Below are 23,931 nucleotides of genomic sequence, written 5' to 3' on the forward strand. Positions count from 1 at the left end.
TTCTTAAATAAATCCTGCTTTGCAAACTAGAGTTGTACACGTAAAAATTCTCCCCATGAAACAAGAAATGATGTTGTTGCAGTGTTTTGTTGAATTCCCTGCAAATCTAACCTGCTTTGCCCTGGAGCAGTGGAAATTCTGAAGTGGTGGACAGGCTAGAGGTTGGGGATACACAGCTGGCCTGCCCCGGAATAGCTTGCAGGCAGGCCACAGATGTAGGACATCCCCCTGGAAGAACTAGTGAGGTTACAGGGTGGGCTTGTGGGATGGGGGACTCCAGGGATGCAGGCTCTGGCTTCAGTGTCACTAGCAGAAGGGACCCAGCCCTAGAGCAGCTGGCGAGCACACTAGCTGCTGAAGGAACAAGATCACTGCCTGAACTGGACTGGTTTTCTAGTGGTGGAAGAATGGCAGTGTGCTGGCACTAGTAGGCTAGAGGCGAGCTGATAACAGCTCACTGAGCCTGTCCCTGGATGGGTAAGTGCAGCAATGGAAGGGGCATGTTAGAGGAATACCTTCCCCTCAAGCACAATTCAGTCTGGCCCTGAAGTGGATGACTGTTGAGCTGTGGGATCAGGGACACTGCCCAGGACATCTTGGCTATGAAACTGATGACAGGTGGACAGCAGGCACAGAATGCACCAGCTTGTCGAGCTTGGCCCTTGAATAGCTGTTGGTGGGCACCTTGAACCCTTGGCTCACTGTAGTAACCCCTAGACCCTAGAGTGCATGATGTGTATTCTGGGGATGCATGGGGGTACCAGTTAAGTTATCTTGACCCAGGAGTGAACTGTGGGATGGGTGAAGTTGCTGTTTGAGCATACCTGGACAGGGAATGCCTGGCAGGTCTGTTGTACTGCATAGGGTTACTTACCTGCTGGTGAAGAAGCAACCAACAGAATGGGAGAAAAATTTAGCAAGCTGCACAAGCGATAGGGGACTAATATCCAGGATTTACAAAGAGCTTCAGAACCTAGGGACAACTAACTAACTAAATAACTAAATAAATAACTTTGAAACAATGGGCAATGCGAATGAACAGACATTGTGCAAAAGAACAGATCCAAATGGCTAACAAGCATATGTAAAGATGCTAAGACTCCCTAACCATCAGAGAGATAAAAATCAAAATCACTTTGAGGTACCACCTAACTCCAGTGAGACTGGCCTAAATTCAAAACTCTCTTAATAGTTCCTGCTGGTGTGAATGTTGGGAGAAAGACACCCTCATTTCACTGCTGTTGGGAATGTAGGCTGGTACAACCACTTTGGACATCAGCATGGAGTGTACTTGGCGAAATGCAAATAAATCTGCCATAAGGGGCAAAGGGTGCAGACATGTTTGAGATGACAGAAACACTGGACTGGGTAAAGAACAAAGAGTAGATTACAGAAAAACATAGGGGTCAGGCAGTCACAGATGTACCTGGAGACCCCCTGAACAGAGGGAAGAGGTGACGGTGGTGGAGCAGTGTTATAGAGAACAGAAAGCCTATCAGCCACAGGTGAGCTGTTATGTAAACTCCAACAATATCCAGGGATCCAGTGGTAGCAACAGAATTAACCCTTGCAGCAGCCAGGTGGGAGCTTGGGTCTGCTCCTGGACCTCCAGAAATGAAGATAGGCTGGAACTGGCATATCCTACCTAATAATTTGGCACAAAAACAACAAAAAGGAGCTAAATACTCCTCAGGGCAGAATGGTGGCGGGTTGGAGCTAACAGCACAGATATCAAGCACTGGAGTGGGCAAGTTTCCAACTAGTCACACCCAGCTGGTCCCATGCTGAGGACAGCACCAGCTGACCATCCTACATAATCTGTGTTGTCCCCGGATCAGAAGGCCAACAGCACCAGTTCCCTGGCAGTGCCCTGCTGGGCACCATCTTGTGTATTTAGATATCAGTGCCCACTGGGCATCATCTTGTGTTTAGATAAGATCAGTGCTGCACACAAACTAGTTATCTGGAACAGCTGGTGTCTTTCTAAGAAAATTGATTGACTTAAAAATTGATTTGTAGATCTCTTGGTAATACATCTTTTTTTTTTCATTTTTTTTTATTATTTAACTTCATTAATTACATTGTATTATGTGACACAGTTACATAGATACTTGGGTTCTCCCACCCCTCCCCAAACCCTCCCACCATGGTGGATTCCTCCACCTTGTTGCATAACCACAGCTCAAGTTCAGTTGAGATTCCCCCATTGCAAGCATACACCAAACATAGAGTCCAGCATCTTATTGTCCAGTCAAGTTCAACGTCTTCTTAGGTATACCCTCTCTGGTCTGAAGACAGAGCTAGCAGAGTATTATCCCAGTCAATTGAAAGCTCCAACATACCATCAGCAAAAATTTACATCATTATGGAATTAATTGACATAGTAATGAGTAACCAACATGTTGAAAGTAAATGCGAGTTCCCAGCCACCTTCTGTGACCACCTCACCTATACTTCAATTTAGTTTATACACAACATATAACATTCAAAACATAACATGTTATACATAACATCATATCATCTTAAATTAAGGCAAACATGTGGTATTTAACCTTTTGTGATTGGCTCATTTCCCTTAGCATTATGGTTTCCAGTTTGGCCCATTTGGCCACAAAGAACTGCATTTTGTTTTTTTTAATAGCTGAGTAGTATTCCATGGAGTAGATGAACCATAGCTTTCTTATCCAATCCTCTGTTGATGGGCATTTTGGTTGCTTCCATGTTTTTGCAATTACTGATTGTGCTGCTATGAGCATAGGAGTGCATGTTGGTTTCTCATAAAACAATTGTTCTGGATATATTCCTAGGAGTGCTATTGCTGGATCATACAGTATGTTGAATTTGAGTTGTTTGAATATTCTCCATACTGATTTCCATAGAGGCTGTACGCCAGAAGGAAACCCACACAGATACAGCCAAATAATCTTTGACAAAAAGACAAACGACAATCCAGGCAAATGGGAAGGTCTGTTCAATAAATGCTGTTGGGACAACTGGTTGATAGCCTGCAGAAACAAAAAAATAGATCCACATCTCTCACCATACACTAAGATCAGATCTAAATGGATAACAGATCTAAACCTACATCCAGAAACCTTCAAACTTTTGGAAGAAAATGTTGGAAACACACTGGAACACTTAGGGGTAGGCCCTCACTTCCTAAAAAAGACTCCAGATGCAGTAGAAATCAAGACCAAAATAAACAATTGGGACCTCATCAAACTAAGAAGCTTCTGTACAGCTAGAGAAACAATCAACAAAGTAAAAAGGCAACCCACAGAATGGGAGAAGATCTTCGCACACGACTTAGGTGATAGAGGGCTGATCTCCAGAATATACAAAGAGCTACAAAACAACCAAAATGTCAAAACAAACAAGCCACTCAAGAAATGGGCACGGGAAATGGGCAAACACTTCACAAAGGAACAAACCCAAATGGCAAATAAACATATGAAAAAATGCTCAAGTTCCCTGGCAATAAGGGAAATCCAAATTAAAACATCAATGAGGTACCACCTAACGCCAGTAAGACTGGCCCACATGAATAAAAGCACCAACAACACTTGTTGGCGAGGTTGCGGGGAAAAGGGATCCCTACGCCACTGCTGGTGGGGCTGCAGGCTGGTACAGCCTCTATGGAAATCTTGGTAATACATCTTAGAAAACCAAACTAAGGAGCAAAAATCCACCAAACAGAATTACAATGTCAAAAGTTAAGAGACAGAGGCACAATGAATGTTACCGAAGACTCCTCAGTAAAGCAGGAAAAGCCTCTACCACCCTCAGAGGTAACTGAGGAAAACATTGAAAAAATAGGGAACACAGAATTCAGGAAACTTAGTATAAAGCTTCTGACCAACACTGAAAAGCACATAATACAAGAGTTCAAAGAATTTAAAGAATTTGCTGGGCAAATGGAGACTCTATGTTGGGCTATGTCAATCAGTGGATTCTCCAGAGACTGCATTGTGCTTGGAGTGGTGAGAGTGGCAGCAATTCAAATCCTTTGAAATGTCAAAAACACTCTACCAGCTCTAACTTAGGACAAAAGGTGGTCTCTCCAAGGAACTGATGAACTTATCTGTACAATATGATGCTGGACTTTATGCCTGGCAGATGATTCAATGAAAGAATCTCAGCTGAATTTGAACTGTGGTAATGCAACAGACTGGAAGAGTCCACCATGGGGGGGTGGGGGCTGGGTGGTTTGGGGAGGGGTGGATGAAATCCCACTGCCTATTAAACTGTGTCACATAATGCAATGTAACCAATTAAAAATAATAATAAATAAAATAAAATAAATAATTTAAAGAATTTGTCAGAGGAAATGAATTAAATGAAAGCTGACATTTCAGAAGTTAAAAATAAAGTGGAGCAAGAATTGGAAAATATTTCCTGTCACCAGGGAAAACAAACAAACAAAAAAACTGGACTACAGCCAGGTCAAGGTAAAAAAAAAAAAGTATCCAAGAATATAAAAATACAATTAACAGGCCCAACATAAGAATTATGGAAGCTCCAGAAAACGCAAAAAGAGAAGTTGGGATCAAAGGATTATTCATTGAAATAATAAATAAAAGCTTCCCTAATCTTTCCCTGGAAAAAGAATTCAGAAACAGCATCCAGGAGGGGCACAACATTCCCAACAGAGTTGATCACCATGATACATGATAATCATGATTTCCTCAGTTGAACATAAGAGGAAAAAATCCCTTAGATGTGCATGTAAGAAAACTCAAGTGACCTATAGAGGAACTCCAACCAAACTCATGGCTTAGCTCTCAGAGGAAACACCACAGTTGAGAAGATAATCCAGATTCTAAAAGGGAAAAGTGTCAGGCCAGAATAAAATATCCCACAAAGCTCTCCTTTGTCGTTGAAAATGAAATAAAATTCTTCCACAATAAAGAAAAATTCCAAATGTTTGAATCCTCCAAACCTGCCCTACAGCTGATATTCAAATATGTTTTAGTGAAAGAGAAAAGGAACCAAAATCAAAGGCAAAAGTGGAGAACATCCCATTAAAGAGCTAACCGAAGACTAAATCAAAAGACAACCCATTACTAAGATGATGGAAGGAGTTTGCCACTTGTCCATATTAACATAGAATGTAAATGGCTTAAAAACATCAATCAAACTCCATGGATTGGAAGACTGGATCAAAAAACAAAACCTATCCATCTACTGCTATAGGAGACACATCTCACTAAGAAAGATCAGAGGAAACTGAAAGTGAAAGGATGAAAAAGATATTCCAAATGAATGTTAAGCATAATTTTGGAGGGGTAACCATTCTTTTATTTTTTAAAGATTTATTTATTGTTATTACAAAGTCAGGTACAGAGAGGAGGAGAGACAGAGAAGAAGATGTCCCATGTGATGATTCACTCCCTAAGTAAGCTCAATAGCCGGTGCAGTGCCGATCCGAAGCCAGGTACCAGGAATTTTTTTCTGGGTCTCCCACGAAGGTGCAGGGTCCCAAAGCATTGGGCCATCCTTAGTTGCTTTCCCAGGCCACAAGCAGGGAGTTGGATGAGAAGTGGAGTTGTCAGGACTAGAACCAGTGCCCATATGGGATTCTGGCACCTTCAAGGTGAGGATTTAGCCACTAGACCATGCAGCCAGTCCCAGATGCAGCCATTTTTATAACAGATGGTACAGACATCGATGTGAAAAACATTAAAAGAGATGAAGAAGGATACCATATAACGTACAAAGGATCCATTCACCAAGAAGAGGTCACCATAATAAATGTATATGCACCGAATGCCAAGACATCTGGCTTTGTGAAACAAACACTAATGGACTTAAAGGGACAATGAAATTCCAATATAATCATAGTGGGTGACCTTAAAGGCACACTAACATCAATGGACAGATTTTTGAAAAGCAGAACTTAGCAAAGAAGCAACACAACTCACCCAAGCTCTAGAACAAATGGACTTAGTTGATATCTACTGAACCTTTAATTCTACAGAAGAGAATACACTTTTTGTCAGTGCATGGAACCTTCTCCAGAATTGACCATATTATAGGCCACAAAACAAGCATCACCAAATTTTTAAAAATCAATATTATACCATACATGTTTTCAGACCATTGTGGAGTGAGGTAAGAGACTAGAAAGCCAAAAAAAAAAAACTTAGGAAAACTTGCAAAAACATGGAGACTGAATAATATGTTTCTCGAAGAGAAATGGGTTGAAGAGGAAATCAAAGGGGAAATTTTTAAAAAGCCTGAAACAAGCGAAGGCATCAACACAACATATCAAAACTCATGGGACACAATCAAGGCAAAGGAAAGAGCAATGTTCATCTCAATGCTTGTGTTAAGAAACTAGAAAAGCATCCAGTAAATCACTTAATCTTACAGTTGTAGGCAATAGGAAACAACAGCAAAGCAATCTCAAGATTACTAGGAAAAAAGAAATAATCAAAATAAGAAAGGAAATAAACCAAATACAGACCAAGAGAAATGTACATATCAGCAATGAATATAAGAGCTGGTTCTTTGAAAAACATCAACAAAATAGATTCCCCACTAGCCCAACTAATAACAAAAAGGGAGAGAGAAAACATGCATCAATAGCATCAGACAAGAGAAAGGAAGCATAATAAAGATCTGTGAAATCTGCAGAGAAGTATTAGGAACTATTATAAGCAACTGTATGCAAACAAATCAGAAGATGCTGAAGAGATGGATAGATTTTTGAACACATACAATCCACAAAAATTGAATCAAGAAGCAGTTAACAATCTAAACAGGCCTACAATATGCACTGAGATTGAATTAGTAATTAAAGCCCTCCCAACGAAGAAATGTCCTGGACCAGATGGCTTCACTGCTGAATTTTACCAAACATTTAAAGAGGATATTACCCCAATCTTCCACAAATTTTTCCAAACATATGGAAAGTGAGGCAATTCTTCTAAACTTCTTATGAAGCCAATACCACCTTAATACCAAAGCCAGATAAAGACACAACAGAAATAGTGAACTACAGACTGATATCCTTGATGAACACAGACAAAAATTCTCAACAAAATACTAGCCAACAGGATCCAACAGTTTATCAGGCAGATCCTTCTCACAGACCAGGTGGGATACATCCCAGATGTGCAGCGATGGATGACCATTCAAAAATTAATTTGATACATCACATCAATGAAATGAAAAATTAAAAGTATATGATCATCTCAATAGATGCAGAGAAGGCATTTGATAAAATGTAACACCTTGAAATGTTAAAAACCCTAAACAAGAGAGGCATAGAAGGAACATTCTACAACACAATCAAAGCAATTTATGAAACACCCTAATACAAGCAGCATTCTTTTTTTTAATCTATTTTATTGTATTGTTGTTGACAATCTTTACATAGTTAATTACAACTAAAGTAAAAAGAAAAAAAAAAGAAAAAAAAGGTTCAGGGGGATAGGGAAGTGGGTAATGCTATTATGTCAATATTGTTTCCATCATGTATCTGAGGTAAAGGAGGATATTGAGGGAGAAGCCCCACCTGGTTTCCAGCCCACCCCAAGTCCCGGATGTGGGGCATTCTCTGAGATATGTGCTCAAGTGGTGTTAATAGTTCTCCAGTTATGAATTGCTGCCAGTTTCGCTAGACGAGGTCGTCCACTGATTGATATGGTCCATCATAAAGTCTCCGTTTGCCCCATATTTCGCTGCCAACATATAGCTGAGATGAAGGATTGTCCTGTTCTGTCTTCTGTCTTTTCTTGATTAGAGTTCTGAGTCCAGCAGTTCGATTGGGGAGATCTCCAAAGAAACTTTGAGGTATTCTCAGACCTGATTCTTTTATGTTCTAGCAAGCACAGGGCCCGGCACAGCCCATCACCCCGATCAGCTGGCGGTTTCAATTGCTGGGTTGTTTCTGTTTTCAGTCCCGAGTTGCACTGGAACCAATGGGTGTTGCAGTCCAGTCTGGTTCGGCCCTTACATCAACCAGTGGGAGCTGCAGCCTAGTTGGGGCGACCCACAATAACCCTCGCCAAGCCCGCCCCCTACCCTGGTTTGCCAGTATGTGTAGCAGTAGACCAGTCTGTCCCCCATCCCATTTGGCTCTGGTACTTGTCAATGGGTATTAAAGCTTAGTTCTATCTAACCAACTCAACCATCCAGGCCTCACATATGTGGTTGAGTGCCTCTCTATCTAGCCATCCCAGCCCCCGTCCTAGTTTTCATGCCCTCCCATGGGAATAGTGACCCAAGAAGGGGGAACCCACTATTTCCCTCCCAGGTCTCTCTTAGTCCCGGTTTATGCACTCTTTAGGTGGTCCTGTGATTTGACTCGACAGAATTAGTCCCCAGTGCCAGCTTCTGCCAGTTGATGCTGCGGCACTGATCTAGTCCACAAGTAGCGCACAGGTGTTGTAGCCCTGCTTAGTCAGGTCTGTCACTATCCCAGCCCACTCTCTCCAGTGGGAGTAGCTGTCCAGCGAGGGGATCAGCCCCTTAATCCCCCCACCAGCTCTGCCCCTTCCTTCCTGGATCTCACGTGTGCTGGATGGGTGCTGCATTCATATCCAGTACAGGCAACCATGCCCTGGCATTCCATAATGTGTACTGCTTTTGTCGCAACCAAACCCGGCCCATCCCACACTCTGTTCTGGTGATCGGATTTGCCAGTGGATGACATGAACTGATTCAGCCTGGTCTGCTCCTGACCCATGCCGAATGTATGCCAGTGGGAAACTTTCCATGGCCTATTCTGGGAATGTTTCCTATCATGCTTCTTGCGCTCACCTGCAGGGACTGACAAGGAGCATTCTAAATGGGAAAAGACTGGATGTCTTCCCACTAAAATCTGCAACTAAATATGAATATTAACTGTCACTACTGCACTTTAATATAGTGCTGGAAGTCCTGCCAGAACTATTAGGCAAGAAAAAGCAATTAAAGGAATCCAAGTTGCAAATGAGGAACTGAAATTACCTCTATATGCAGATGACATAATTTTCCACACAGGAGACTAAAAAAACTCAGTGAAAACCCTACTGAAACTCATAGGAGAGTATGGCACAATAACAGTACAAAATTAATGAAAACAAATCAAGGGGACTAGTACACAAAAATCTTCATGCCCAAGACATTTTAAGTATAGGGCCTGGCTTGATAGCATAGGCTAAAGTAGTGGCCGTGAATTTGCCAGGATCCCACATGGATGCCAGTTACAATGCTGGCAGCCCTGCTTCATTTCACCTCCCAGGCTGTGTCCTGGAATGAAATTGAGGGCAGCCCCAAGCTTTGGGACCCTGCTCATGCATGGGAGACCCCAGGGAAGCACCTGCCTCCTGGTTTCAGGTGGGCTCAGCTGCATTGCAGCCACTTGGGGAGTGAGCAATTGGACAGAACATTATTGTCTCTGTCACTCCTCCTCTCTGTATGTCCACCTTTCTTATAAAAATTTCAAAAAACCTTAAAAAAAGAAATTATTACTATAGTCCCCTTTAAAGTAATGGAGAGGAATCTTAAATACCCAGGAATGAAGTTTAAAAACTATGTAAAAGACCTCTCTGATGAAAACAATAAACCATTAAAAAAGGAAATAGGAGAAGACATTGGAAAATGGAGAAACTTACCATGTTCCTTCAATTGGCACAGTAAACATAATCAAAGTGACCATATTACGAAAAGGTATCTACATATTCAACACAATTGCAATCAGCATCCCAACAACATTCTCAGAAACAGAAAAGGTGATGCAAAAGTTAGTGTGGAATCATATGTGACCATGAATAGCCAAAGCTATCCTGAAAAATAAAAATCAACCTAAAGGAATCATAGTTCCAGACCTCAAGACATACCACAGCGCAGAGCTCATCAAAACAGTCTGGTACTGGTACAGAAACAGAGAAGAAGATCAGTGGAACAGAACTGAAACCCCAGAAAGGAGTTCATACATGTATAGCCAACTAATCTTTGACAAGACAGCTGAAAACAGTCCAGGTAAAAATCCTGGCCTATTCAACAAATGCTGTTGGGACAAGTGCATATCAGGTTGCAGAAAAAGAAAACAAGATCCATACCTGTCACATTGCACACAAATGAGCTCTAAATGGATCAAAGAACTAAATCTATATAAGTAACCATTAAACTATTAAAGGAGAAAATAGGAAGCACTCTCCAAGAAATAGGAATAGATAAAGATTTCTTAGAAAAGACGCTTAAAGCACAGGTGATTCGTTTCCTAACAACCTCTAGCAGATCTGAGAACCGGCATGGGGAGAAGGATCAGTGTTGTATCAGGCCACAACAATAGGCAATTCACATCAGGGCGGAGACAAGGGCATGCTGTTCCTGGATAGACTGCAATACACAGCAACAGGAAGTAGAATTTGGGGAAGACTAGACTGAGCCAGGCTGCAACACATGCTGGTGGAAAATGAGTAGAAGCAAGTCATGGCAATCAGGGAGATGTTGGTGTTGGACACATGATCCCTTGGTGCATGAGATCCAGTGGGGCCCTGGTATCCTTGTCTGGGCCCTTGGGCACAGCTGTGTGATGAGTCCAGTTTATGAGTCCCAGTGGCTGTAAGTGTGGCAGTTTGTGTTGTTTGGTGTAGGTCCTTGGCTGGCCAGTACAATGAGTCCTGGGTCTGCGAGTTCTGGGAGTAGAGGGTGTGGCAGGCACCAGGTCACCTAGATTGGATACTTGACATGCCTGCATGGTGGTGCTACTTCAGTGAGTGCTGAGGGTGGGGCTCCACTGGGGCAGGATCGACTAGTTCAAGGTCTTGGTGCACTTGCAAGAACTGGTACTCCTGAATTGAAAAGGAGTATTGGACAACTGGTGTGGCTCCACCAGGAGATGGAAGCCCACTGAGGCCTGGAGAGCACATCTGGACCTTCCAAAAGAACGGAGGAGAGAACAGATTGGATAATTATCCCAGTCAAATGATGACAGCAAATATCTGGGAGAAAGGAGACTCTAAGGTCAACCATGTCAGCCAATGAACATTGAAAGTGTTCCCTCTTGCTTGTATTGGTGAGATGGACATCATTCCAGAACTATCAGAAAAACCTGGACAGAAACCTGGGAGTGTGACCACATTGACACCCTGGTTGGTATCAGGGGTCCAGTACCCATCCTGAAGTACTAGGATGGTTGGGAGACCTGGTATAGCTTCTCTGAATATCATTTAACCCTCACCTACAACAGGAAGGAAAAATAGAAAATTTGGAAATGATCACACCAATTTCTACCTAATGATCTAATACACGCACACACAGATTGAGTGCAATTAAATCACACACACACATACACAATACACAGAAACCCAACTCATAAAAAAATGTTTAAAAAATGATTAGGTTGCACTCCCCCAGTCCCACCCACCTCATGATGTTGGAGATGGGTGGAGCCTAGGCCTGCCTTGTTCCCAAGTTATCCACTCCCAGTGTACTCACCAGGAAGAGCGAAAACTCTTGAGTCCAGGCAGGCCCAGGCCTAGCTTACCACATGGTCATACTGGCTGGACCTAGGGTCCCAAGCATGGACTCCAATCTGGCTTCCAAGAACAGTAAGTGTACGTGAGGATAGAGAAAATGCGTAGATTTCCACTAAATACCAATTGATCACATTTAGGAGGTGCATACAGAAACTGGATCTCAAAGTCATTTTTTCTTTTTTTTTTTTTAAAGATTTATTCATTTTATTACAGCCAGATATACACAGAGGAAGAGAGACAGAGAGGAAGATCTTCCGTCCGATGATTCACTCCCCAAGTGAGCCACAAGGGGCTGATGCGCGCCGATCCTAAGCCGGGAACCTGGAATCTATTCCGGGTCTCCCACGCGAGTGCAGGGTCCCAATGCATTGGGCCGTCCTCAACTGCTTTCCCAGGCCACAAGCAGGGAGCTGGATGGGAAGTGGAACTGCCGGGATTAGAACCGGCGTCCATATGGGATCCCGGGGCTTTCAAGGCAAGGACTTCAGCCGCGAGGCCACTCCGCCGGTCCCTCAAAGTCATTTTTTCAATTTATCTTTTTAGAGACAGAGAAGTTTTATTTGCAAAGTGGTCATGTGAGCAGGGGAAGAGGAGGGAAGGGGAAAGCACTTTTAGAGAGAAAACTAGGTGGTGGTGTGCTTCTTGAAATTGGAGACACCGAGTTAGTAACTTGAATGTTGTCCCAACCCTTGGTTACCGAAGCAGTTGTGTAACTGGAATAAAGGACCCACTCCTCTGTTTTCTCCCAATTCCTGTAAATCCCATCATTCTACCCGATTCCACACATTCCTACAATGCAATTGCAAAAATCAAAGGATGTTAGGATGCTGACAGACAATGGGAATATTTTAAAACAGGAATTGCAAAAAATTCAATAAATCTCACTGTTGCAGGAAGCTCTCTGAGGAGTGTCCTAGGGAGGACCTGAGCCAGGAGCTGATAAGCAACAATAGTAAAGAGTTTACAGCTTGGGGCTCACATGAGAAATCTGATGGGTAGCAGATAGATGTGCATAACTTCATTGTGTAGTTTAAGTAAGGTACTGATTACATGGCACATTTTGCCAAATACAAGAAAAAAAGTTGCCACTCTTGCCCTCAGTGCTCATCATTGTTTATCTTTTATTTACATATATAACTTTTAAAGATTTACTTATTTTTTATTACAAAGTCAGATATGCAGAGAGGAAGATCTTCCATCCGATGATTCACTCCACAAGTGAGCTGCAACGACTCGTGTGTGCCGATCCGAAGCCGGGAACCAGGAACCCCCTTTGGGTTTCCCACATGGGTGCAGGGTACCATTGCTCTGGGCCATCCTCGACTGCTTTCCCAGGCCACAATCAGGATGGTAAGTGGAGCTGCCAGGGTTGGAACTGGCGCCCATATGGGATCCTAGGGCGTTCAAGGTGAGGACTTTAGCCGCTAGGCCATGCCACTAGGCCCTATTTACATATATTTTTATTGCATTTTATTTTATAACAATGTTAAATGGGCTCTGACGTACCCCCATCCCCTCCCCAGGACCTCCCCTCATGGTGGATTGCTCCACCTTGTTACAGTATTACAGTTCAAATCTAGTCTTATTTCTTTCAATGCAAGCATGTGTCATTCATAGAGTCCAGCATCTTTTTGTCCAGCTCAATTGAACAGTTTCTTGGGGAGACCAACTCTGGTCTGAAGACATAGCTGGCAGAAATATCATTCTGACCAATTAAATGCCATAACATAACATCAACGACAATTTCCAACATTATGGGGTTAATTAAGATTGTATTGAGTGACTAATATGTTAGACAATGTGAGTTCTTAACCACATCCTTAGACTACTTCATTACCATTTCAATTTTAGTTAGTATACATCTGTCTTCTATCTACCTTTAATTGCCTTTAGGATACCATTCAGCTATCTCATGTCTATTTTCATTTTAGTATTTAGCAGTTTATTGTGTTGAAGCGTAATTTTTACTGAACTGGTTTATATCTCTGCAACCTGGTTCCATTGCAGCTAGTTAGTTAGGTGTTGTCTTGCATGTGCCAACGGGGATAGACTGTAGATGACAGACTTTGTAACCTTGGGCTTCTTGTCTTTGCTCTGGGTAGATGCAGAGCATGCAGTTCCACACCCTACTACACTCTCACAAATGTGCTCCCATGTTGGGAAGCATGCTGCTGTGGCCTCGCTTGCCCATGCCTCTGTACGGGTCAGCAGATTCTATTGGGTGGCGGCCCTGCCTCTGGGGCTCTAGCTGAGCACAGCAGGGGATTCTGCCTGAGACTCCAGCCACTTGCTGCTCAGAGTCTGGAGTCCACAACCCCAAGCTGGGTCAAGAAGCTCTGCAGCCCAGCCCTAGTGCGAGGGTCCTCTCCCTGCTACACTCACTCAAAGGTGCTGCCTTACTGGGAGGTACACTGCTGTGTTCCTGCTAGCCTGTGCCTCTGTCCAGGTTGGCAGACTCTGTGGAGCGGAGCCCTGCCTCTGGGGTTCGAACTGAGCATTGCAGGGGATTTCGCCCAACTCTCCAGCCACCTGCCTCTCAGAGTCCACAGCCCTGAGCTGGGTCAGGAAGCTCTGCGGGCCCAGCCCTAGTGCGAGGTTCCTCTCCCTGTGACACTCACTCAAAGGTGCTGCCCCACAGGGAGGCACACTGCCATGTTCCTACTAGCCTGTGCCTCTGTCCGGGTTCGCAGACTCTGTGGAGTGGAACCCTGCCTCTGGGGTTCAAGATGAGCACAGCAGGGGATTCAGCCTGAGTCTTCAGCTGCTTCCTGCTCAGAGTCTGCAGCCCCACCCTGCCCTAGTGCGAGGCTCCTCTCCCTGTTACACTCTCTAAAAGGTGCTGCCCTGCTGGGAGGCGCACTGTCATTTCCCTGCTAGCCTTTCGCCTCTGTCCAGGTCGGCAGACTCTGTCAAGTGGTGCCCAATTTCTGGGGCTCTGGCCGAGCACAACAGTTTGATGCTGAGTCAGGGATTTCTGCGGCATAGCCCCAGAGCGTGGCTCCATATCCCCTCTGCACTTTCTCAATGGTGCTGACCTGTTGGAAAGCATGCTGCTGGGACCCACCGCTTGTCCTCTAACTCTGCATGGGTTGATGGCTCCTGTGCTCAATCATGCAGCCACCTCTATGGTTTCCATCCCTCCAGTGTCTGTGATCCCCACTGGTGTGGGTGCTTATTTTTCTAGCAGCCTTTGTATTTCCTGTATCAGCTGAGACTCCACTGGCCTTTCCCCTGCCTGGGACCGCAACTCATCAAGTTTTGTTCAGCGTGCTGCCTTTCTTTCCTTTTTCTGGCTGTGCCTCCACGCTGTGTAGATCTTATCAGTGAAGTCGAGTGACCTTCCCACTTCTATCCCTGCAATTCTGTGTCTCCTGGTTTGTTCCTCTCCTGGATCGGTCCCCCTCTCTCTGCTCCACCTTATACCAGCTCTCCATGGTCAGCCATCTTTCATCAAGTTCATCATTGTTGATCTTGATAGGGCCTTGACTCTAAATATTAAGTAGTGGAAGTGCTCCAGGTTGTCACACATGAGATGAAAGTCAATGGGTGTCACATTTCCCTCAAAACCAGTCATGGGACCCACTTCTAAATATTTTTTTATTGGAAAGTAGAAAAGACAAAAGCAGGGAAATATCTTCTGTACACTGGTTCATATGCTTCAATGGCTGAATTGCAGTAGCTGACCTGATAAGAAACCAGAAGACAAAAGCAAAGCCATGGTGGATTGGCTAGGATCTGACAGCTTACCTACAATGTAACAATGCTGGTCCTGGTGCTCACTCTTAAAATTAAAAGACTTCAGGCACAGGTTGGCATCTACTAGCTCATACAATGGCAAGAAACTTACTGTGAGAAGCCATGATACTTGAAATCAGTGGAAATCTGAGCAGTAGTGGTGGCAGGTGACACATAAACTCCATCTGAAAGAGGAACTCCAAGAGTCTGATGTCAGACAATTCTTTTGTCTCTGAGATATGCCTCTTAGTCTTGGGTGTTTCTTGAGCAGCAGTCCCAGAGACTCCTGAGAGCCATGACAATGGTGTAGCTTGGCTGCAGAACCACCAGTGACTAACTGGTGAGGGATGCCCATTTATTGGGAAGATCACACAGTCATATATACAGTGGAGGGGGAAGGCAGAAGGGTTGTCTCAAAGGAACTCCCACCCTACACTGTTATTGTAACTGGCCAGTAGGCATGCCTATCTCTCTAGATACTCTCATCAAGTCACCGCTTACATACTGTAAGCAGGGTTGGAAGCTTAAAGTTTTAGGCCATGTGCAGGTAGACAATGTAAGCCAGCAACTGGGCTGAAAGCTATGTCTTTGTGCATAATTACAAGTGAATGGTAAACAAGATGAGGGTTGCACTTAACTTCTTAAAGTTGCTTATCAGGGAAATTCTAGTACAGCTTCACAGGGACAGAGAGACTGGGATATTGCCTACTACTCTGGAAGTATGCCCCATGAACAGGCCAAGATATAGTCACTGCCAGGGCTTTGCCTTGGAGACACATCGTGCCATGTGCCATGTGCCTATGGCATCCTGTATGGGATAACCAGGCAGGGATGCAGGAGCAATCTCCCATACTTATTATTCAAGGAGAGACAGTGGCCAAATAGGACCACCTTTGGCCAGACATCACAACACAATCTTGCCCCTGCAAAAGATTCGTCCTTCAAATCTGGGTTTTTATCACCTCAACTGCCACATGCATCAGTTGACCGGTGATTCCAATATAATTCTGTAATAGGATGAGGAATTTTGAGGTTCTAAAAAGATAAAAGCGTAAATGACAATGACGGTATTTGAAACAAGAGTTACACATTAAGCATTTATTGTCAACATTAAATCTGAAAGCAGCATTCATATTTCCCACCTCACAACAAAGCAAGATCATGTACAAACCGCATCTTAACTATTTTAGCAACAAATACCTTCTCTTCTGCAATAAAACGATACTCCTCATGTTTACTATTTAATACTTGCTGAGACTTTCTAAGTATGTTTCCACATCCATTCCCCTTTTACACTGTTTTGTATTTATACTCTTGCTAAGGTTTTTTTTTTTCATTCACTTTGTAAGCTTTGACAGACCTTAACAGGTTTATGGTGGCTAGTCTTTCTGTTTACATTCTTTTGTATTTCTGAGGTCTGACTTTGCTAATCATTTACTTCAGAAAAATGATTTTTCAGTGAATGCTGGGTGTTTGCTCATTTCTATGATATGCTAATTATTAAAGCATGTATGCTTTCCACTGTGCTCAAAATGTTTCTGTATGAACTTTACACACATGTTACACATTCATGTTTTCCTACGTGAATTCAGATGTTTAACAAAACTTGACTGCTTGCAACAGGATTTTCCACTCATTACATTCATAAGGTTCTTATCCTGTATATTCTCTGATATTGAATGAAACCTGTCTGGTAAGTAAAGGTTTGTAGATACACACTACATTCTTAAGGTTTCTCCCCTGTGTGGATCCTCTGATGTCTGATTAGCTGTGACTTATAAGGAAAAGCTTTTCCACACTCTATACATTCATAAGGTTTTTCCCCAGTGTGGATTCTCTGATGTAATCCAATACTCGACTTCTGAGAAAAAGCTTTTCCACACTCACTACATCCATAAGGTTTCTCCCCGGTGTGGATTCTCTGATGTGTAATGAGGTGTGACTTACGAGAAAAAGCTTTTCCACACTCCCTACATTCATAAGGTTTTTCCCCAGTGTGGATCCTCTGATGTGTGTTCATGTCTGACTTACGAGAAAAAGCTTTTCCACACTCCCTACATTCATAAGGTTTTTCCCCAGTGTGGATTCTCTGATGTCTAAAGAGCTGTGGCTTATCAGGAAAGCCTTTTCCACACTCACTACACTCATAAGGCTTTTCCCCAGTGTGGATTATCTGATGTCTAATCAGGTTTGACTTATAGAAAAAGGCTTTTCCACACTCACTACATTCGAAAGGTTTTTCACCTGTGTGCCTTCTCTGATGATTAGTGAAGTATGACTGGTAGGTAAAAGCTTTTCCACACTCACTACATTCGTAAGGCTTTTCCCCAGTGTGGATTCTCTGATGCACGATGATGCTTGACTTATGAAAAAAAGCTTTTCCACACTCACTACACTCATAAGGTTTTTCCCCAGTGTGGATTCTCTGATGTCTAACAAGCTGTGGCTTATCAGAAAAGCCTTTACCACACTCATTACATTCATAAGGTTTTTCCCCAGTGTGCAGTCTGTGATGTGCATTCATGTGCGACTTACGAGAAAAAGCTTTTCCACACTCCCTGCATTCATAAGGTTTCTCACCTGTGTGGACCCTCTGATGTATGATTATGCTCGACTTATGAGAAACCACTTTTCCACACTCACTACATTCATAAGATTTTTTCCTTGTGTGAATTCTCTGAGGTCCAATGACAGGTACTTGCTGGTGAATGGCTTTTCCACGCTCAGTGCATTCATACATATTCTGTGCACTTTGAAGAATCTGATCTCTAATGAATTCTGACTTCTGGTATATGTTTTGTTTACATTCATTGGACACATACAAATACTCTCCTGTGTCAGTTCTCTGTTTGGTGGTAAGGCAAGATTTATAGTAGCCAGCATGAATTGCTTCTCCCACACTGAAAGGTTGCTGATTACATGGATCTTTGGTATAAACTTGCTCACATATAATGACTATCTTCTTCCCACTGAAAGTTTTCTCATTTCCATTGTGTCCAAAGGACTGCTTAGAAATGTGGATCTTGTCAAGCTGACTAAGACTTTCCTCACTCTCGAGGTTGTTCTCAGGGACATTAGAGGCATGCTTCTTTTTAAATTGCATTTCATCAGGCTTCCTGTGGGAAAAGCAGATTTAAAATAAAATATGATATAATTTTCTCACAATTCAAAAGGCACCAGATCTCTTGGCCCCTCTTGGGAGTTGCTTTCCCCCTCTCCTCTTCCAAGTTCAACTGATCAATTAGCAAGTAAAAATTTGGTCTGCAACTGGTTTTCATTCTCTGATTCCACACTATGTTAAAGCAAAGAATCACTGAGCTTTCCTGGTAATATTTGTTTCGGTGCACAATATGGAACTTGAAAAAGAATTTTGGCTCTTATTCAAGAGTTATGAGGCAGGAAGGAGCAAAGTAGGCTTCACAAGGTTTGTATAAACCTGTGGAAATGACCCTTGGCACCTCATGCCTCTGCAAAAACAGAAACACAACTACATACCCACGTAATCCTCAGCCACTATCTAAACATCCAGATGGATTGTACTTGGAGAGGTACAGCACACAGCAACATGAAGTGGAATTGGGGCAAGACTAGACTGAGCCAGGCTGCAAAACATGTTGTTGGAAATGAGTTGAGGCAAGTCATGGCAGCCAGGGGGATGCTGGTGTTGGTCACATGATCCCTGGGTGCACGAGATCCAGTGGGGCCCTGGTATCCTTGTCTGGGCCCTTGTGCACAGCTGTGTGATGAGTCCAGTTTATGAGTCCCAGTGGCTGTAAGTGTGGCAGTTTGTGTTGTTTGGTGTGGGTCCGTGGCAGGCCAGTGCAATGAGTACTGGGTCTGCGAGTTCTGGGAGTAGAGGGTGTGGCAGGCGCCAGGTCACCTGTCTTGGATACTTGACATGTCTGCATGGTGGTGCTACTTCAGTGAGTGCTGAGGGTGAGGCTCCACTGGGGCAGGATTGACTAGCTCGAGGTCTTGGAGGGCCTGGTGCCGTGGCCTAGTGGCTAGGTTCCTCGCCTTGAATGCCTCGGCATCCCATATGGGCGCTGGTTCTAATCCCGGCTGCCCCACTTCCCATGGAGCTCCCTGCTTGTGGCCTGGGAAAGCAGTCGAGGATGGCCAAGGGATTTGTTATCCTGCACCCACATGACAAACCAGGAGGAGGTTCCAGGTTCCCGGCTTCAGACTGGCACAGTACCGGCCCTTGCACTCACTTGGGGAATGAAACATTGGACAGAAAATCTTCTTCTCTGTCTCTCCTGATTGTATATCTGACTTTGTAATAAAAATAAAGAAATCTTTCAAAAAAAAAAGACTATGGGAAAAGGAGTATTGGACAACTGGTGTGGCTCCACCAGGAGATGGATGCTCACTGAAGCCTGGAGAGCACATCTGGACCTTCCAAGCGAACAGAGGAAAGAACAGATTGAATAGCTATCCCAGCCAAATGATGACAGCAAATATCTGGGAGAAAGGAGACTCTAAGGTCAACCATGTTAGCCAATGAACATTGAAAGTGTTCCCACTTGCTTGAATTGGTGAGATGGACATCATTTCAGAACTATCAGAAAAACCTGGACAGAAACCTGGGAGTGTTGCCACATTGACACCCTGGTTGGTATCAGGGGTCCAGTACCCATCCTGAAGTACTAGGATGGTTAGGAGACCTGGTATAGCTTCTCTGAATATCATTTAACCCTCACCTACAACAGGAAGGAAAAATAGAAAATTTGGAAATGATCACACCAATTTCTACCTAATGATCTAATACACACACACACACACACACACACACTACACAAAAACCCAACTCATGAAAATAATGTTTAAAAAATGATTAGGTTGCACTCCCCCAGTCCCACCCACCTCTCGATGTTGGAGGTGGGTGGAGCCTAGGCCTGCCTTGTTCCCAAGGTATCCACTCCCAGTGTACTCACCAGGAAGGGCGAAGCCTCTTGAGTCCAGGCAGGCCAAGGCCCAGCTTATCAAAAGGCCATAGTGGCTGAACCTCGGGCCCCATGCATGGACTCCAATCTGGCTTCCAGGAACAGCAAGTGTACATGAGGATAGAGAAAATGCGTAGATTTCCACTAAATACCAATTGATCACATTTAGGAGGTGCATACAGAAACTGGATCTCCAAGTCATGTTTTCAATTTATCTTTTTAGAGACAGAGAAGTTTTATTTGCAAAGTGGTCATGTGAGCAGGGGAAGAGGAGGGAAGAGGAAAGTACTTCTCGAGAGAAAACTAAGTGGTGATGTGCTTCTTGAAATTGGAGACACACAGTTAGTAACTTGAATGTTGTCCCAACCCTTGGTTACTGAAGCAGGATGTATAACCTGAAAAAAGGACCCACTCCTCTGTTTTCTCTCAATTCTTGTAAATCCCATCCTTCCACCCTATTCCACACTCCTACTTTTCTATACTAAGTTGAAAAATGAATCACTGAGCTTACCTGGTAGCATTGAGTTCAGTGCACAATATGGCACCGGAAAAATCTTCCTGCACTTATACAAGAGCTATGTGGCTGAATTGAGCGAATAGAAGACTCCACAAGTTTAATACTGAATCTGTGGAAGTGACGATTGGCATCTCATGCCTCTGCACAAACATGAACACACCCACAAAACTATGCACCTACCCAATCCCCAGCCACTGCCTACCTCCAGCTACACCTCCAGACTAATGGAGCTTTTATTGGTTAGGGGGTAGAGATAGGAAGTATAACAGTTTAGGAATTTAGAGGCTCTAATCACCAACTACATATTTTCACTTTTGCTATCACGTTAATTTTCAGATTAGAAGCAAGTGTTTGGGTCTTTATATTTTGAAACTGTTGGATTGACAGTCCCCAGAATAGACCAATTTTCTGCATGACTTGATAATCTTTAAGAGGATCCCGAATCCCAACTATCTGACATGGGACCAAAATTCTGGCCTCCTTTTTAATGCTTCACGTCTATTCTTCCTCATTGGGGAAGGGATGTGAGTCCAGGCAACAAAAAATATTCACTTTGGTTTGAGATTTTATGCACCATCTCGGGGAGGTGTTTATATGACTAACCCCAAGGGCAAAGAGAAAGAAACTTATTCACAATGGGCAATAATGTCTACCACCTCCCCCAGAAAAAGGAGTGATAATTGTGTCTTCCTTCTCCCAAAGTTGTAGGTTAGGCAGCCAGTTCAGGGTCACCAGTTTGGAAGCCACACCCTCACTCCATCTAGGCTTTCCCTTCTGCCAACCTGTGACACTCACCTATCATCACTGGAACTGAGAGGAGGTGGTATTGCATTTTTTTTTTTTTTGTAATCACTCCCCTCACAAGCCCCCATAAAGGCCCATGATAGGGAGAGGCTCTTTCTCTAGGCCAAGTGTTTCTGAGGAATCTAGATATTTTCTGCTTTTGTAATTCTGCCTTAATTGCTTGGCTGGGAGCTGTGTGAACTCCTGGCCTGACAGTTCACATGAAGGTGTCTACAAGACACCTGGTAGGTCATGTAGGTAAACCACTCCTCAGGAAGGAGGTCCCTGGTGTTTGATAAGAGTCATTGCCCTATAGTCCATCAGTTTATACTTTTTGAAAGTTGCTACCTGCTACCTGCAACCTACCATTACAAGCCTGCCAACTTGCTCATTTTGAAAGTTAACAACTAAAACTCACCATTGTGGCTGTACAATTATATGGAATTTTTGTGGCATGAGTTGGGGGCAGACCAGGCTGATTCACTACATGTCATCCACTGCTAAATCCAAACACTAGAGCAGAGTGTGGGTCGAGCCAGAATTGGTCGCAGCAAAAATTAGTACACATTATGTAATGCCAAGTTGAGGTGATGTATACCAGATGTGACCACAGCACCCAAGCAGCACACGTGAGAACCAGAAAGGGATGGAGCAGAGCTGGCAGGGGAAATATGGGGGGGCGTGGTTCCCTTGCTGGACAGCTTCTCCCACTGGAGAGCATGAGCTGGGATGGAGGCAGATCAGACAAGGCAGGGCTACAGCACCTGTGGGCCTCATGTAGACTAGATCAGGGAAAAGCCAGGCTGGGGTGATTGTTCCATCTGCTGCAATATACAATTAGAGTGGGTGAGAGTTTTTGGGGCTTTGTCGCAGTAGAAACAGACAGAAGCTGGCACTGGGGGCTAATTCTGTCAAGTCAAACCACGGAACCACATGGAGAGTGCATAATCCGGGAGTGGGAGTTGAAATAGTGGGATCCTACTTCTGGGTCACCACTTCAACAGGAAGGCACCAAAACCAGGACAGGGGCTGGGGTGGTTAGACAAAAAGGAACTCAACAACATCTATGAGGGCTGGATAGCTGAGCTGGTTAGATTGAATTAGGCTTTAATACCCACTGATATGTATGAGAGCCAAATGGGATGGGGGACAGACTGGACGAGTCTACTACACATACTGGCAAACCAGGGTAGGAGGCAGACCTGGTGGGGATTATTGTGGGTCACTCTAAGCTGCAGCTCCCACTGGTTTATGTGAGGGCTGAGTATGATGTGGGCAGGATTCAGGCTGGACTGCAACATCCATTGGTTCCAGCGGAAGACAGGGATGGAAACAGAACCAACCCAGCAATTGCAACCACCAGCTGATCGTGGTGCTGGACTGTGCGGGGCCCTGTACTTGCTAGTTCACACAAGAATCAGGTCTGGGAATACCTCAGAGAATGTTTCTTTTGGGATCTCCCCAATCGAAATGCCAGACTCGCAACCCTAACCATGAAAAGACAGAGGACAGAACAAGTCAATCAACCACCTCAGAAATATGTTAGCAGTGAAAAATTGGGCAAATGGAGACTCTACAAAGGACTATGTCAATCAGTGGACTCTTTAACAACCTCAGCATGCTTGGAGTGGTGATACTGGCAGCAATTCATAACCGTTTAACTATCAAAAACACTTGAGCAACACCCTCGGAACATGCCCCACATCAGGGACCTGGGATGGCTTGGAGACTGGGTTGGGCTCCTCCCTTAAAATCTCCCTTCACCTCAGATATATGAAGGAGACAATATGGAAATAATAGTCTTACCCATTTTCCTGTAACCCTTGAACTTCTTTACCCTAATTAATGCAATGACTGTCAAAAATAAAATAAAAATGGAAAAATAAAAAATGTGTGTTTATATTTACTGGAAATTCAGATATACAGAGAGGATGTGAGAAACATAGGAAGATCTTTCATGTGCTGATTCACTTCCCAAAAATTCATAACTGCCAGCGCTGCACAGGTTAAAGCCAAGAACCAGGAGCTTCTTCTGGGTCTCCTATGCAGCTGTGTAGTCACATGCATGTGGTGTGTCCTCAGCAGTTTTCCCAGGCCACAGGCTGCTGAGGTCCATGTAGTGGGTGTGAAAGACACGAAGGTATGAAGAGAACTTTTCCATTGCAGGCAAGGCCTTAAAGAATTTTGCACTGCATGGCAAGGCCCAGCCAGATCTCGCTGTAACCACCTGAAATGCAGTTCCACCTCCCTTTGCATAGACACAAGACAACCCCACAGATTTCTGTAATCTATTTAGGCAAGTTCACATTGATTGTAAAACACAGCTCCACAATGGCAGACAATCAATGTGAACTTGGAAGATGATGTTGGTAATAATGTCTTAGTAAAAGGGCCTTTTACTATTCCTGCTCTCTCAACTGTCCCACTGATCACATAAAAATCAAGGGTGTAAAGTCCCTACATATAGCAGGATCCTATG

At 43.8% G+C, this 23,931-nt stretch overlaps 2 protein-coding genes across 2 annotated transcripts in view; one reads left to right on the top strand and one right to left on the bottom strand.

The window, feature by feature from the left end:
• LOC131481044 (zinc finger protein 260-like) overlaps window positions 1-23,931 on the top strand; it is a 242,443-nt gene that overhangs the window by 38,081 nt on the left and 180,431 nt on the right.
• LOC131481037 (zinc finger protein OZF-like) lies at window positions 16,933-17,946 on the bottom strand. Its single transcript, XM_058668241.1, has one exon. The coding sequence runs from the start codon at window positions 17,944-17,946 to the stop codon at window positions 16,933-16,935; it is 1,014 nt and encodes a 337-aa protein (XP_058524224.1).

Source organism: Ochotona princeps, chromosome 8, assembly GCF_030435755.1.
Source record: "Ochotona princeps isolate mOchPri1 chromosome 8, mOchPri1.hap1, whole genome shotgun sequence".
Taxonomy (NCBI): domain Eukaryota; kingdom Metazoa; phylum Chordata; class Mammalia; order Lagomorpha; family Ochotonidae; genus Ochotona; species Ochotona princeps.

What these genes read in the sequence shown, in the direction of transcription:
- LOC131481037 (XM_058668241.1), bottom strand. Translation starts at nt 17,946, where the DNA reads ATGTATGAATGCACTGAGCGTGGAAAAGCCATTCACCAGCAAGTACCT.